Source organism: Kogia breviceps, chromosome 12 (assembly GCF_026419965.1).
Source record: "Kogia breviceps isolate mKogBre1 chromosome 12, mKogBre1 haplotype 1, whole genome shotgun sequence".
Taxonomy (NCBI): domain Eukaryota; kingdom Metazoa; phylum Chordata; class Mammalia; order Artiodactyla; family Physeteridae; genus Kogia; species Kogia breviceps.
This window is the reverse complement of record NC_081321.1, coordinates 31,214,513-31,229,371: the sequence shown is the minus strand read 5'-3', so window position 1 is coordinate 31,229,371 and position 14,859 is coordinate 31,214,513. Positions and strand designations below refer to the sequence as shown.

Sequence of the window (14,859 nt, the reverse complement as noted above, 5' to 3'; positions counted from 1 at the left end):
CAGGGATTAGCAGGTATGTATCTTTTGAGGGGCCATTATTCAGCCTTCCATAGTCTTGCCTCAAAGTTTATCAATTTTATTGATATTTTCAAAGAACCAGATTTTGGTTTCATTAATTTTTTTTCTCAATTGTCTCCTTATCTATTTAGTGGAAGTCCATTCTGATCTTTATTATTTTTTTATCTTGTGCTTTTTTGAGGTTTCCTTTGTCATTCTTCTTCTGGTTTTGTAAGATGGAAGTCAAGGTCATTGCTATAAATTTTCCTCTGTTATACTTTAGCTCCATTCCACAAATTTTCATATGATGCATTTTCATATTCTTTCAGTTCAGAATACTTTCTCATTTCCCATTCTTTCTTTGATCCATGGAAATATGTTATTCAGTTTCTGATCTGGAGGAAATTTTCCAGTTATCTTTCAGTTTATTGATTTGTATATTAATTTTATTATGATCAAAGAACATTCTTTGTATGACTTGAATCCTTTTAAATTAATTGAGACTGGATTTACAGCTAAGAATATAATATAATCTATCTCAGCAAATGTTCTAAGACATTTACCATGCATTTACTCTTGGAAAGAACGTTTGGTCTGTAGGGTATTGTCTAAATGTCAGGTCAGGTTTGTTGATAGTGCTGTTGATGTCTTCTGTATCTTTGCTGATTATCAGCCTACTTTTACTATTACTCAGAAAGAGGTGATGAAGTATCCAAGTATAATTGTGGGTTTTTCTATTTTCCCTTGCAGTTGTGTTTTTTGTTTCATATATTTTGAAGCTTTTATTAGGTGCACAGACATTTAGGATTGTTATATCCTCTTGCTGAATTAATCCCTTTATCATTACAAGTTGTACTTTCTTGCCTTTTTGCATGCCTTGTAATTTTATATGGTATGCCAGACATTATAAATTTTATCTTACTGTTGAACTTAGTTGTGGGATGCTATTCAGTTACTTGGTAGCATTTGGGTCTTTCATTTAAACTGTTTAGATATTGCCCAAGCAATGTTTAATCCAGGACTAAATTTATACCATTACTGAGATAAAAACCCTTCTGAATATTCTTCCTTATGCTCTAGGTTTTTCACTCTCAGTCCTGTGTAAATTCCTGGGGTTCATTTCTTTCGTCCTTTCCTGTGGCTCTTTCCCCTGACTGGATAGTTTCCTCATACACATCCACTGATCAGTATTCAACTGAAAATTCAAGGAGCCCTGCAGATCTCCAGTGTCCTCTCCATGAGTCTCTCTCCTCTCCAGCACGCTGCCCTGTGAACTCTAGCCACCTGGATCCTGAGCTGCATCTTTTCAACTCAAGGAGACCACCAGCGTCTGCCTGCTTTCCCCTCCCTGTGCTATAGCCTGGATACTTTTTTCCAGGCTTAGGCTGCAGCATTTGGAGGGTTCATCTCATTTGCTTCCTGAATATCAGGGGTCACTATTCTTTGTCCCATTATCATGAGAACTACTGTTTCATGCATTTTTGCCTGACTTTTTAGTTGTTTCGTGTTGGAGGTAAATCTGATAACTGTTACTCCATCTTGGCTGGAAGTGGAAGTCAAGAGCTGGACTTTTATACAAAGTGTGTTCTAGTACATTTTTAATCATACCTGGAGAAACTTTTGTAGACTCAGCTTCCTCACAGACATCCTGTCCACAGGAGTGGTTGCACTTGTTGCACTGTCCTTTTCAGCCCTGCCACCAGAGCCACCAGAGCACCTGCCGCACCTGGACAACTGTTGTGAAAGTTACTTAGTGTGAGGTGTCCAGAATGACGGAAAAGATGAACCCATTTGTGGTTTTTGCCTCTATTGTTTTATTATGTGTTATATTTTGAGTTCTGCATTTCCATTCTACTTTTGTTATCTAGAAGTTTTAGTTTTTATTGTGTGGGAATTTCTGTGCCAGTTCCATACTGTTTTGACTACTGTAGCTTTGTAGTTTAGTCTGAAATCAGGGAGCCTGATTCCTCCAGCTCCTTTTTTCAAAGCCCAGATTTTTTAAAACTAGGAAATAAATATGTAAAGTTTATGTGATAATTTATTTCTTGATATTTTGGCAAGTCAAACTTTAATCCGAATTTGTCATAATTTTCTCTTTGTTTTTCTGCGCTCCAAAATTAGTATTACCTAATCTGTCTGTCAAACCATGGAACAGTTTAATAGTGAAAGTAGATACAGCTATCCAAAGATTATGATAGATTTCTTGCAGAAGGCCAGTTTGTCATCTGTGGAGTTTCTTAAAAGCTGAAAAAGGGTTTGGGTGTTTTTTGTTTTGTTTTGTTTTGTTACAACATCATAGATATCATTTTAAAATTTTTCCATGGTATATAAATTATAATCTTTTATTTGAATTTTTTGATTTTGGAAATAGGTGGATGTTTATATGATGCTGTGCACATTTCTTATTTTGTGGCTCATTCATACATATCTAAATTTGCAGATGAATCTGCTTATCTTTCACAGAACTGATCCAGATATATTTCAGTATTGTCACAAACTCTACCTATTTCATATAACCTTTCTGATATACGTTTTAATACCGCTTTACTTGAATCTAAAACATTTTGACATTTATAATACTCTCAGCCTGCTTTCTAAATGGGTGTGTCCAGTCTTAGCATTTAGAGACAAAATTGTTTGCAGTAAATCAAGTCTTCATGTGATTGTAATCATACCTGTGTAGAGATGAATATCCCCACCCCAATAATGTTCAGTTCTAATTAATTCTCTGGCTTAACATCCTGTATTAACTTTTATTGCTGAGACAATAGCACGTTCTATTCCATTTCCCATTTCTGTGAACTGGAATATTAGATTTCCAAAAGATTCTGAAATGGTGAAATTTCCTCAGAATTTCATTTACTTGACTTGGTTTAGGGTTCACTAATGAAAATTGCCTCCAGGAAAAACGCTGCTAATGAAGCAATTAGCATCCCAGTGATCCCAGGCTATACCATAGGTCCTAGGAGTCAACTCTGGTCCCATAAGGACACTATATAGAATGCCTCTTAAGGCTAAGATGACGGCATAACAAGCACTTCTGAGAATATAAGGGGCACTTTATATTGATGCCCAGACAACAGGCATCAATTGGTTAGTCATCTTACTTAAGGCCTCAGTGGTTCAGATCTATAGCTTTTCAGAACTGGTCTAGAGTTCTGATATAGGGACCAAGGGATCCACACCATTTTGAAAGCCCATTTATATTTTGAAATGATCATTGAATACCTCTTAGGGAACTATTAAAAATATCTAGAAATATCATACATATATACCTATATAAAATAGACATTAAATTTCATCTTCTTTTTACCTTTAGGGTAATTTTTATTAATAATATCCATTGCGGTCATAACCAAGTCTGATATCACCCCCAAATTCCTTAACTTGAATTAAATATATTGGAATGAATTTTGTTACTTTAGCCAAATAAATTGTAATGAATCCTGTTACTTGTTTCATTGTTTTTAATGAATGCCATTCTTTCAGTTGATTAAAGCAATTTTTCCAGTGACTTCGTAAGTAGTCCCACATTGAATGGATTTTAAATAGTAATTAATTGCCCAGGAAGCAGAAGAACAAAGAGTGGTTAATACAGCTCATAGCCATTTAAGGAAGAATAATTTGTGACAGTTACAGTTATGTAGATCTTTCTAGTATCCATAAATTGCTTTAATTTGAATTCTTTCTTGTTGATTTTATAGTTTTAACTCAAATATGTACTGTTTTCAAAAAAATATTGTGCCCAGGTTTCTATAAAAGTACATATGTTCTATTTTTAAATGCCCAGTCATGTTGATTTCACAGAGATTTGGGGAAATTTATCCTAATGGGAATAATTACTCTGGGAGCTAAAAATAATAGACATGTCCTTCTTTTTCTTTCTTTTTTATAAAAGCTGGACCTGTGATCTGCAGAATGCTGAGTTATCCCCCAACTCGCCGAGCTTTAATTGTGGGTTGTGGCCTACAAATGTTCCAACAGCTCTCAGGCATTAACACCATCATGTATGTATTTCTTTCTGGCTTTTTACTAAAAAGATTGTGAAGGAATTATTTTATATGGAAAAAATAGAGTAGGACTCTTGGTGATTTGTTTTTATTAAATGTGTAGAATTCTCCTTTTGGAAGATACTTTACAATTTTTTAAATCCTGTAAAATTGTAACTAGAAGGAAGTAACATTTTGTTTGTTGTAATTATTGACTTTATTTGATTTCACAGAATTTCTCTTTTATGCCATCCAATATGTCCTTATATTCTGAGCTACTGAATGTATCATTTTAATAAGCTATTTCTTGATTCACATTAAGAGGTAAAACAAAAGGAAATCACCTGATATTATTAGATATTAATGGACACACAGATAACTAGTTCATTTCCTTTTAGGGCAGTCAGTTACGATGCAATGTGATAATAACATTAATAGAAGTATGTTTTTTACAACCAGGGTACAGTGGGCCAGGGATCGAGTGGGAGCAGAGAAGTAGGGAAGACACACAAGTTCCCTGTTTTCTAGTTTTCACACTAATTCCCAAAATTGTATGTGTTTTGTGGGTGGAGCAGGGTGAACAGTGGGGGGTTCTAGCACGTTTCATTCATTAAATATTAAACCCATTTTTGATGGTCTATTTTGTACTAGATATATAGCAGTAAATAAAGTAGACATGGCCCTTGGCCCTACAGAGCATACAGGCTGGTGGAGGAAACAACACATTAAATAAACTCACAGTTTAATACAGAATTTCAAATTGTCATAAGGTCTATGTAGGACTTTTCCAAGGGGGGACTTTTAAGATCCTAGGTGATAGAATGTGAGTTAGAGAAAAGCCACGATTTTTGATGAGAATCTGGTTGTTTGGATGAAAAGCTCCTAAATCTTAGAAGCTTTCCCCCACTACCTGTTGGTTAAAATTATTCATTAGAAAACCACAAATTATGTAAAATTAAATTTCACCTAGTAAACCGTTTGTATTTGGGACTCTTGATATTTTCCTTTAAAATTACTTGGGTTATAATGAATTATTCCACGGTAATTTGAGAAGAGTAAATTAGTTAAAATGACGGCTAGGGCCCAATGACTGATTAGATTAAGTTGGAATTTGCTAAGAAACTCCATCTTGAATACATCCACGCCGTTTGTGAATTTGACTTTGATGGTAATTCTTGTTGGACTTCAGCTTCTTGGACTACATTTTTTATTTTTTCAATTTTTGAATTTTATTTTCTTTTTCTATACAGCAGGTTCTTATTAGTTATCCATTTTATACATATTAGTATATATATGTCAATCCCAGTCTCCCAATTCATCCCATCACCACCACCAATCCCCCTGCTGCTTTCCCCACATGGTGTGCAGACGTAAAACCCCATTTTTAGTGGTTTTGTATTGGCCTCACTTACTTTATCTTTTTTTTTTAACATCTTTATTGGAGTATAACAGTTTTACAATGGTATGTTAGTTTCTGTTTACAACAAAGTGAATCAGTTTTACATATACATATGTTCCCATATCTCTTCCCTCTTGTGTCTCGCTCCCTCCCACCCTCCCTATCCCACCCCTCTAGGTGGTCACAAAGCACCAAGATGATCTCCCTGTGCTATGCACCTGCTTCCCACTAGCTAGCTATTTTACATTTGGTAGTGTATATATGTCCATGCCACTCTTTCACTTTCTCACAGCTTACGCTTCCCCCTCCCCATATCCTCAAGTCCATGCTCTAGTAGGCCTGTGTTTTATTCCTGTGCTACCCCTAGTCTCTTCATGACATTTTTTTCTTCTTAGATTCCATATATATGTGTTACCATATGGTATTTGTTTTTCTCCTTCTGACTTACTTCATTCTGTATGACAGACTCCAGATCTATCCACCTCATTACAAATAACTCAGTTTCATTTCTTTTTATGGCTGAGTAATATTCCATTGTATATATGTGCCACATCTTCTTTATCCATTCATCTGTTGATGGACACTTAGGTTGCTTCCATGTCCTGGCTATTGTAAATAGAGCTGCAATGAACATTTTGGTACATGACTCTTTTTGAATTATGGTTTTCTCAGGGTATATGCCCAGTAGTGGGATTATGGGGTCATATGGTAGTTCTATTTGTAGTTTTTTAAGGAAACTCCATACTGTTCTCCATAGTGGCTGTATCAATTTACATTCCTACCAGCAGTGCAAGAGGGTTCCCTTTTCTCCACATCCTCTCCAGCATTTGTTGTTTCTAGATTTTTTGATGATGGCCATTCTGACCAGTGTGAGATATCTCATTGTAGTTTTGATTTGCATTTCTCTAATGATTAATGATGTTGAGCATTCTTTCATGTATTTGTTGGAAATCTGTATATCTTCTTTGGAGAAATGTCTATTTAGTTCTGCCCATTTTTGGATTGGGTTGTTTGTTTTTTTTGTTATTGAGCTGCATGAGTTGCTTATAAATTTTGGAGATTGATCCTTTCTCCGTTGCTTCATTTGCAACTATTTTCTCCCATTCTGAGGGTTGTCTTTTGGTCATGTTTATGGTATCCTTTGCTGTGCAAAAGCTTTTAAGTTTCATTAGGTCCCATTTGTTTATTTTTGTTTTTATTGCCATTTCTCTAGGAGGTGGGTCAAAAAGGATCTTGCTGTGATTTATGTCATAGGGTGTTCTGCCTATGTTTCCTCTAAGAGTTTGATAGTGGCTGGCCTTACATGTAGGTCTTTAACCCATTTTGAGTTTATTTTTGTGTATGGTGTTAGGGAGTGTTCTAATTTCATTCTTTTCCATGTAGCTTTCCAGTTTTCCCAGCACCACTTATTGAAGAGGCAGTCCTTTCTCCACTGTGCATTCCTGCCTCCTTTATCAAAGATAAGGTGACCATATGTGCGTGGGTTTATCTCTGGGCTTTCTATCCTGTTCCATTGATCTATATGTCTGTTTTTGTGCCAGTACCATACTGTCTTGATTACTGTAACTTTGTAGTATAGTCTGAAGTCAGGGAGCCTGATTCCTCCAGCTCCTCTTTTCGTTCTCAAGATTGCTTTGGCTATTCGGGGTCTTTTGTGTTTCCATACAAATTGTGAAATTTTTTGTTCTAGTTCTGTAAAAAATGCCAGTGGTAGTTTGATAGGGATTGCATTGAATCTGTAGATTGCTTTGGGTAGTAGAGTCATTTTCACAATGTTGATTCTTCCAATCCAAGAACATGGTATATCTCTCCATCTATTTGTATCATCTTTAATTTCTTTCATCAGTGTCTTATAATTTTCTGCATACAGGTCTTTTGTCTCCTTAGGTAGGTTTATTCCTAGATATTTTATTCTTTTTGTTGCAGTGGTAAATGGGAGTGTTTTCTTAATTTCACTCTCAGATTTTTCATCATTAGTGTATAAGAATGCCAGAGATTTCTGTGCATTAATTTTGTATCCTGCTACTTTAGCAAATGCATTGATTAGCTCTAGTAGTTTTCTGGTAGCATCCTTAGGATTCTCTATGTACAGTATCATGTCATCTACAAACAGTGACAGCGTTACTTCTTCTTTTCCAATTTGGATTCCTTTTATTTCTTTTTCTTCTCTGATTGCTGTGGCTAGAACTTCCAAAACTATGTTGAATAATAGTGGTGAGAGTGGGCAACCTTGTCTTGTTCCTGATCTTAGTGGAAATGGTTTCAGTTTTTCACCATTGAGAATGATGCTGGCTGTGGGTTTATCATATATGGCCTTTATTATGTTGAGGAAAGTTCCTTCTATGCCTACTTTCTGCAGGGTTTTTATCATAAATGTGTGTTGAATTTTGTCAAAACCTTTCTCTGCATCTATTGAGATTATCATATGGTGTTTCTCCTTCACTTTGTTGATATGGTGTATCACGTTGATTGATTTGCATATATTGAAGAATCTTTGCATTCCTGGGATAAACCGCACTTGATCATGGTGTATGATCCTTTTAATGTGCTGTTGGATTCTGTTTGCTAGTATTTTGTTAAGGATTTTTGCATCAATGCTCATCAGTGGTATTGGCCTGTAGTTTTCTTTCTTTGTGACATCTTTGGTTTGGGTATCAGGGTGATGGTGGCCTCATAGAATGAGTTTGGGAGTGTTCCTCCCTCTGCTATCTTTTGGAAGAGTTTGAGGTGATAGCTCTTCTCTAAATGTTTGATAGAATTCGCCTGTGAAGCCATCTGGTCCTGGGCTTTTGTTTGTTGGAAGATTTTTAATCACAGTTTCCATTTCAGTGCTTGTGATTGGTCTGTTCATATTTTGTATTTCTTCCTGGTTCAGTCTCAGCAGCTTGTGCATTTCTAAGAATTTGTCCATTTCTTCCAGGTTGTCCATTTTATTGGCATACATTTGCTTGTAGTAATCTCTAATAATCTTTTGTATTTCTGTAGTGTCCATTGTTACATCTCCATTTTCATTTCTAATTTTATTGATTTGAGTCTTCTCTCTTTTTTTCTTGATGAGTCTGGCTAATGGTTTATCAATTTTGTTTGTCTTCTCAAAAAACCAGCCTTTAGTTTTATTGATCTTTGCTATCATTTCCTTCATTTCTTTTTCATTTATTTCTGATCTGATCTTTATGATTTCTTTCCTTGTGCTAAATTTGGGTTTTCTTTTGTTCTTTCTATAATTGCTTTAGGTGAAAAGTTAGGATGTGTATTCGAGATGTTTCCTGTTTCTTGAGGTAGGATTGTATTGCTATAAACTTCCCTCTTAGAACTGATTTTGCTGCATCCCATAGGTTTTGGGTCGTCGTGTCTCCATTCTTATTTCTTTCTAAGTATTTTTTGATTTCCTCTTTGATTTCTTCAGTGATCACTTCGTTATTAAGTAGTGTATTGTTTAGCCTCCATGTGTTTGTATTTTTTACAGATCTTTCCCTCTAATTGATATCTAGTCTCATAGCATTGTGGTCAGAAAAGATACGTGATACAATTTCAATTTTCTTAAATTTACCAAGGCTAGATTTGTGACCCAAGATATGATCTATCCTGGACAATGTTCCATGAGCACTTGAGAAAAATGTGTATTCTGTTGTTTTTGGATGGAATGTCCTGTAAATATCAATTAATTCCATCTTGTTTAATGTATCATTTAAAGCTTGTGTTTCCTTAATTTATTTTCATTTTGGATGAACTGTCCATTGGTGAAAATGGGGTGTTAAAGTCCCCTACTATGATTGTGTTACTGTCGATTTCCCCTTTTATCGCTGTTAGTATTTGCCTTACATATTGAGGTGCTCTTATGTTGGGTGCATAAATATTTACAATTGTTATAACTTCTTTGTGGAGCGATCCCTTGATCATTATGTAATGTCCTTCTTTGTCTCTTGTAATAGTTTTTATTTTAAAGTCTCTTTTGTCTGATATGAAAATTGCTACTCCAGCTTTCTTCTGATTTCCATTTACATAGAATATCTTTTTCCATCCCCTCACTTTCAGTCTGTAGGTGTCCCTAGGTCTGAAGTGTGTCTCTTGTAGACAGCTTATATACGGGTCTTGTTTTTGTATCCATTCAGGCAGTCTGTGTCTTTTGGTGGGAACATTTAATCCATTTACATTTAAGGTAATTATCGATATGTATGTTCCTATTACCATTTACTTAATTGTTTCAGGCTTGTTCTTGTAAGTCTTTTCCTTCTCTTGTGTTTCTTGCCTGGAGAAGTTCCGTTAGCATTTGTTGTGAAGCTGGTTTGGTGGTGCTGAACTCTCTCAGCTTTTGCTTGTCTGTAAAGGTTTTAATTTCTCCATCAAATCTGAATGAGATCCTTGCTTGGTAGAGTAATCTTGGTTGTAGGTTTTTCTCTTTCATCACTTTAAATATGTCCTACCACTCCCTTCTGACTTGCAGAGTTTCTGCTGAAAGATCAGATGTTAACCTTATGGGGATTCCCTTGTGTGTTATTTGTTGTTTTTCCCTTGCTGCTTTTAATATGTTTTCTTTGTATGTAATTTTTGATAGTTTGATTAATATGTTTCTTGGTGTGTTTATCCTTGGATTTCTCCTGCATGGGACTCTCTGTTCTTCCTGGACTTGATTAACTATTTCCTTTCCCATATTAGGGACGTTTTCAACTATAATCTCTTCAAATATTTTCTCAGTCCCTTTCTTTTTCTCTTCTTCTTCTGGGATCCCTATAATTTGAATGTTGGTGTGTTTAATGTTGTCCCAGAGGTCTCTGAGACTGTCCTCAATTCTTTTCATTCTTTTTTCTTTATTCTACTCTGCAGTAGTTATTTCCACTATTTTATATTCCAGGTCACTTATCCCTTCTTCTGCCTCCGTTATTCTGCTAGTGATCGCATCTAGAGTATTTTTAATTTCATTTATTGTGTTGTTCATCGTTGCTTGCTTCCTCTTTATTTCTTCTAAGTCCTTGTTAAATGCTTTTTGCATTTTCTCTATTCTATTTCCAAGATATTGGATCATCTTTACTTTACTATCATTATTCTCAATTCTTTTTCAGTTAGACTGCCTATTTCCTCCTCTTCATTTGTTAGGTGTGGTGGGGTTTTACCTTGCTCCTTCATCTGCTGTGTGTTTTTGTGTCTTTTCATTTTGCTTACTGTTTTGGGGGTCTCCTTTTTGCAGGCTGCAGGTTCGTAGTTCCTGTTGTTCTTGGTGTCTGTCCCCAGTGGCTAAGGTTGTTTCAGTGGGTTCAGTAGGTTTCCTGGTTGGGGGGACTACTGCCTGTATTCTGGTGGATGAGGCTGGATGTTGTCTTTCTGGTGGGCAGGTCCACGTCTGATGGTGTGTTTTGTGATGTCGGTAGCCTTATTATGATTTTAGGCAGCCTCTCTGCTAATGGATAGCGCTGTAGTCCTGTCTTGCTATTTGTTGGGCATAGGGTGTCCAGCACTGTAGGTTGCTGGTCATTGGGTGAATCTGGGTCTTGGTGTTGAGATGGAGATCTCTGGGAGATTTTCTCCATTTGATGTTATGTGGAGCTGGGAGGTCTCTTGTGGACCAGTGTCCTGAAGTTGGTTCTACCACCTCAGAGACACATCCCTGATGCCTGGCTGGGGCACCAAGAGTCTTTAATCCACATGGCTCAGAATAAAAGGGAGAAAAAATAGAAAGGAAAGAAAGGAAGGTTGGAAGGAAGAAAGTAAGGAAGGAGGGAAGAAAGGGAGAAAGGAAGGGAGGGAGGAAGAAAGGCAGGGAGGAAGAGAGGAAGAAAGGAAGGAAGAAGGGAAGGAAGACAGGAAGAAAAGAGGGAAGAAAGGAAGGAAGAAAGAAAGATAAAGTAGGATAAAATAAAGTTATTAAAATAATAATTATTAAGAAGAAAAATTTTATAAAAAAAGGGTTCGGTCAGAAATGTAGGACAAATGGTGAAAGCAAAGCTATACAGACAAAATCTCACACAGCAGCACACACATACAAAAATAGAAAAGGGGGGAAATAATAATATATCTTGCTCCCAAAGTCCACGTCCTCAACTTGGGATGATTTGCTGTCTATTCAGGTATTCCACAGATGCAGGGCACTTCAAGCTGATTGTGGAGCTTTAATCCGCTGCTTCTGAGGCTGCTGGGAGAGACCTCCCCCTCTCCTCTTTGTTAGCACAGCTCCTGGTGTTTAGCTTTGCACTTGGCCCCACCTCTGTGCGTAGGTCGTCCAAGGGCATCTCCTGTTCGTTCAGACAGGACGGGGATAAAGGAGCAGCTTATTCGAGGGCTCTGGCACAGGCCCAGGAAGGGAGGGGCACGCATGCAGGGCGAGCCTGCGGCGGCAGAGGCCGGCATGACGTTGCACCAGTCCGAGGTGCGCTGCGCGTTCTCCCGGGGAGGGAGGGGCACGCATGCGGGGCGAGCCTGTGGCAGCAGAGGCCAGCGTGACGTTGCAGCAGCCCGAGGAGCGCTGCGCGTTCTCCCGGGGAGGGAGGGGCACGCATGCGGGGCGAGCTTGCGGCGGCAGAGGCCGGCATGACGTTGCACCAGCCCGAGGCGCGCTGCGTGTTCTCCGGGGGAGGGAGGGGCACGCATGCAGGGCGAGCCTGTGGCGGCAGAGGCCGGCGTGACGTTGCACCAGCCCGAGGCGCGCTGCGCGTTCTCCCAGGGAGGGAGGGGCACGCATGCAGGGCGAGCCTGTGGCGGCAGAGGCCGGCGTGACGTTGCACTAGCCCGAGGCGCGCCGCGCGTTCTCCCAGGGAGGGAGGGGCATGAATGCGGGCCGAGCCTGCGGCGGCAGACGCCAACTTGACGTTGCACCAGCCCGAGGCGTGCTGCGCGTTCTCCAGGGGAAGTTGTCCCTGGATCTCGGGACCCTGGCAGTGGCGGGCTGCACAGGCTCCCGGAAGGGGAGGTGTGGAGAGTGACCTGTGCTCGCACACAGGCTTCTTGGTGGCGGCAGCAGCAGTTCTAGAGTCCCACGCCCATCTCTGGTGTCTACGCCGACAGCCGCGGCTCCTGCCCGTTTCTGGAGCTCCTTTACGCGGTGTGCTTAATCCCCTCTCCTCTCGCACCAGGAAAATAGAGGCAAGGAAAAGTCTCTTGTTTCTTCGGCAGCTCCGCGCCCGTCTCTGGAGCTCCTTTAAGTGGCGCGCTTAATCCCCTGTTCTCGTGCCCCAAGAAGCAAAGAGGGAAGAAAAGGTCTCTTGCGTCTTCAGCAGCTCCAGACTTCTCCCGGACTCCCTGCCGGCTAGCCGTGGTGCACCAATCCCTTCAGGCTGTGTTCATGCCGCCAGTTCTCTCCCTGGGATCCGACTGAAGCCCGAGGCTCAGCTCCCAGCCCCCGCCCGCCCCGCAGGTGAGCAGACAAGTATCTCGAGCTGGTGAGTGCTGGTCGGCACCGATCCTCTGTGCGGGAATCTCTCCGCTTTTCCCTCCGTACCCTGTTGCTGCGCTCTCCTCCGCAGTTTCCAAGCTCCCCCTGTCTGCCACCCGCAGTCTCTGCCCGTGAAGGGGCTTCTAGTGTGTGGAAACCTTTCCTCCTTCACAGCTCCCTCCCAGAGGTGCAGGTCCCGTCTCTATTCTTTTGTCTCTGTTTATTCTTTTTTCTTTTGCTCTACCCAGGTACATGGGGAGTTTCTTGCCTTTTGGGAGGTCTGAGGTCTTTTGCCACAGTTCCGTAGGTGTTCTATAGGAGCAGTTGCACCTGTAGATGTATTTGTGATGTATTTGTGGAGAGGAAGGTGATCTCTGCGTCTTACTCTTCTGCCATCTTCTCTCCGCCCCCTGGACTACATTTTTAATAATGGTTCTCTCCTCCTTCCCTCTAACATTTACTTTCATTTTTTCCTCACCTTTATCAGCTCTATTTAGGCCCATCTGTTGGTATGGTGCCCAACATTTTCGTTTGTGGATGTGGCACACTATGACTTTTCTGAGGCACGTCCACTGTCCTCAGTGTGGTGTTGATATGGAATTGTAACAAGGCTAGCACCAAGCTTTCAAATAATGGAATGCAGTAATAACCCTATGTGAAAATTTAATTTATCAATCTAAATTAAAATATGCCCTATTTCTGAAAATCTTTGTTTGTTCTACTTAATAATCTGTAGAAGTTGAAATGTTTCTATGAAAACCATCTTTCACCCCAAGTTTGTGTGAACGAACCTGAAATATGAGGTATTTTGAATTCTGTTTTTTGCCAAGAAAAGTTCATAGAAGGATCATTTGGGAAAATATTGAAAGATAAATCATCCTTACAACTGTATTATGTAATCTTTCCATGTTTAGTTTTCTCTTTTTTCCCTCATGGGATCTTTATTTCTATCTCCATTAATTATTTAATGTTCTGTCTCAGCTAAGGAAATAGATTTACTTCTTGGAATATTTAGTTTTTTCATTCTCTACCATGAAAAAAATATATATATGGTGTGAGTGTATTTAAGTATCTTTTATTTGTATAACTTATGTTTATGTCCTAACCCATACCTTATCATCCTCTTCTATCCTGTCGTGCATAGGACTTCTAAGATCTTAAAACCATTACATACTTCAGACACTAAATTGAACTTTTAGAAGAGGCAGTTTTCTGTTATGACTCTGATCACTTAATAATTTCAAACATGCAGCTGAATAGATTATTCTCCATTCACAAGAGAGAAAGAACAGAGCAAATGGAGTTCTGTGTTCCTGATAAATTCCTGGTATATTATTTCACTGCCTCGCAGACCAGTAAATATTTCCATATTTGTCAAAATAAAAGGGAGAGTAATGATAGATGAAGATGGTGATGATTAATGTGAAGACAGCTCTCTTAAGAAATTCACATGTGATCTATTCTAAACCCTAGTTATAATGTCAATAATTTTCCATTTTCTGACTAAGAATTTTTATTTTATTAATAAATGGATCCTCCCCACATTATTATCACCACAACCAAAATGTGTATGGGTGAGTAATTAGGTAGGTAGGCAGCTAGGTCGGGAGGGAGAGAGAGAAGAAAAAAGAGAAAGAAAGAAGACAACTGGTTTCATCTGGGTTTGATAGCATCTTGCTTCTTTTGAGGAACTTAAAATAAGCTATATTTTGATATGTCTTGATAAACATAAAATCAGTCCATCTTGGACGGGTGGAAGGTATCAGATTTTACCTGGGAAGACCAAGAGGTTCAATGGCTTATTTTAAGGTTACACAGAAAATCCGCAGTAAAGAGAAGGAAATCCAGAATTTTAAGCTTTTTATGTCATCTTCAGATAAAAGGAACTGTGGGTGTGTGAACTTCTTTTGGACACCCCATACCAGTCCTTTATTTTAAAGCTACTCTTCTTTTAGGTTAATGCTCCCAGCTTCATCTCTTCTTACTCTTCCCTTTTCTACTAAAAGTAGGTGTGGGAAATAGGCAATTATATTGGCTGGGCAGATCATTCTTACCTCTATAACTGCTTTACCTTAATCCCCAGTGGGTCACTTCTTCTATTGTATTTATAA

General features: G+C 38.9%; 1 protein-coding gene across 1 annotated transcript in view; it reads left to right on the top strand.

Moving 5' to 3' along the window:
• Positions 1–14,859, top strand: part of SLC2A13 (solute carrier family 2 member 13) — a 376,120-nt gene that overhangs the window by 173,850 nt on the left and 187,411 nt on the right. Inside the window, exon 4 of the mRNA XM_059082261.2 lies at positions 3,896–4,004. Coding sequence (XP_058938244.1) covers positions 3,896–4,004 — 109 coding nt within the window. The remainder of the gene's footprint in view (positions 1–3,895; positions 4,005–14,859) is intronic.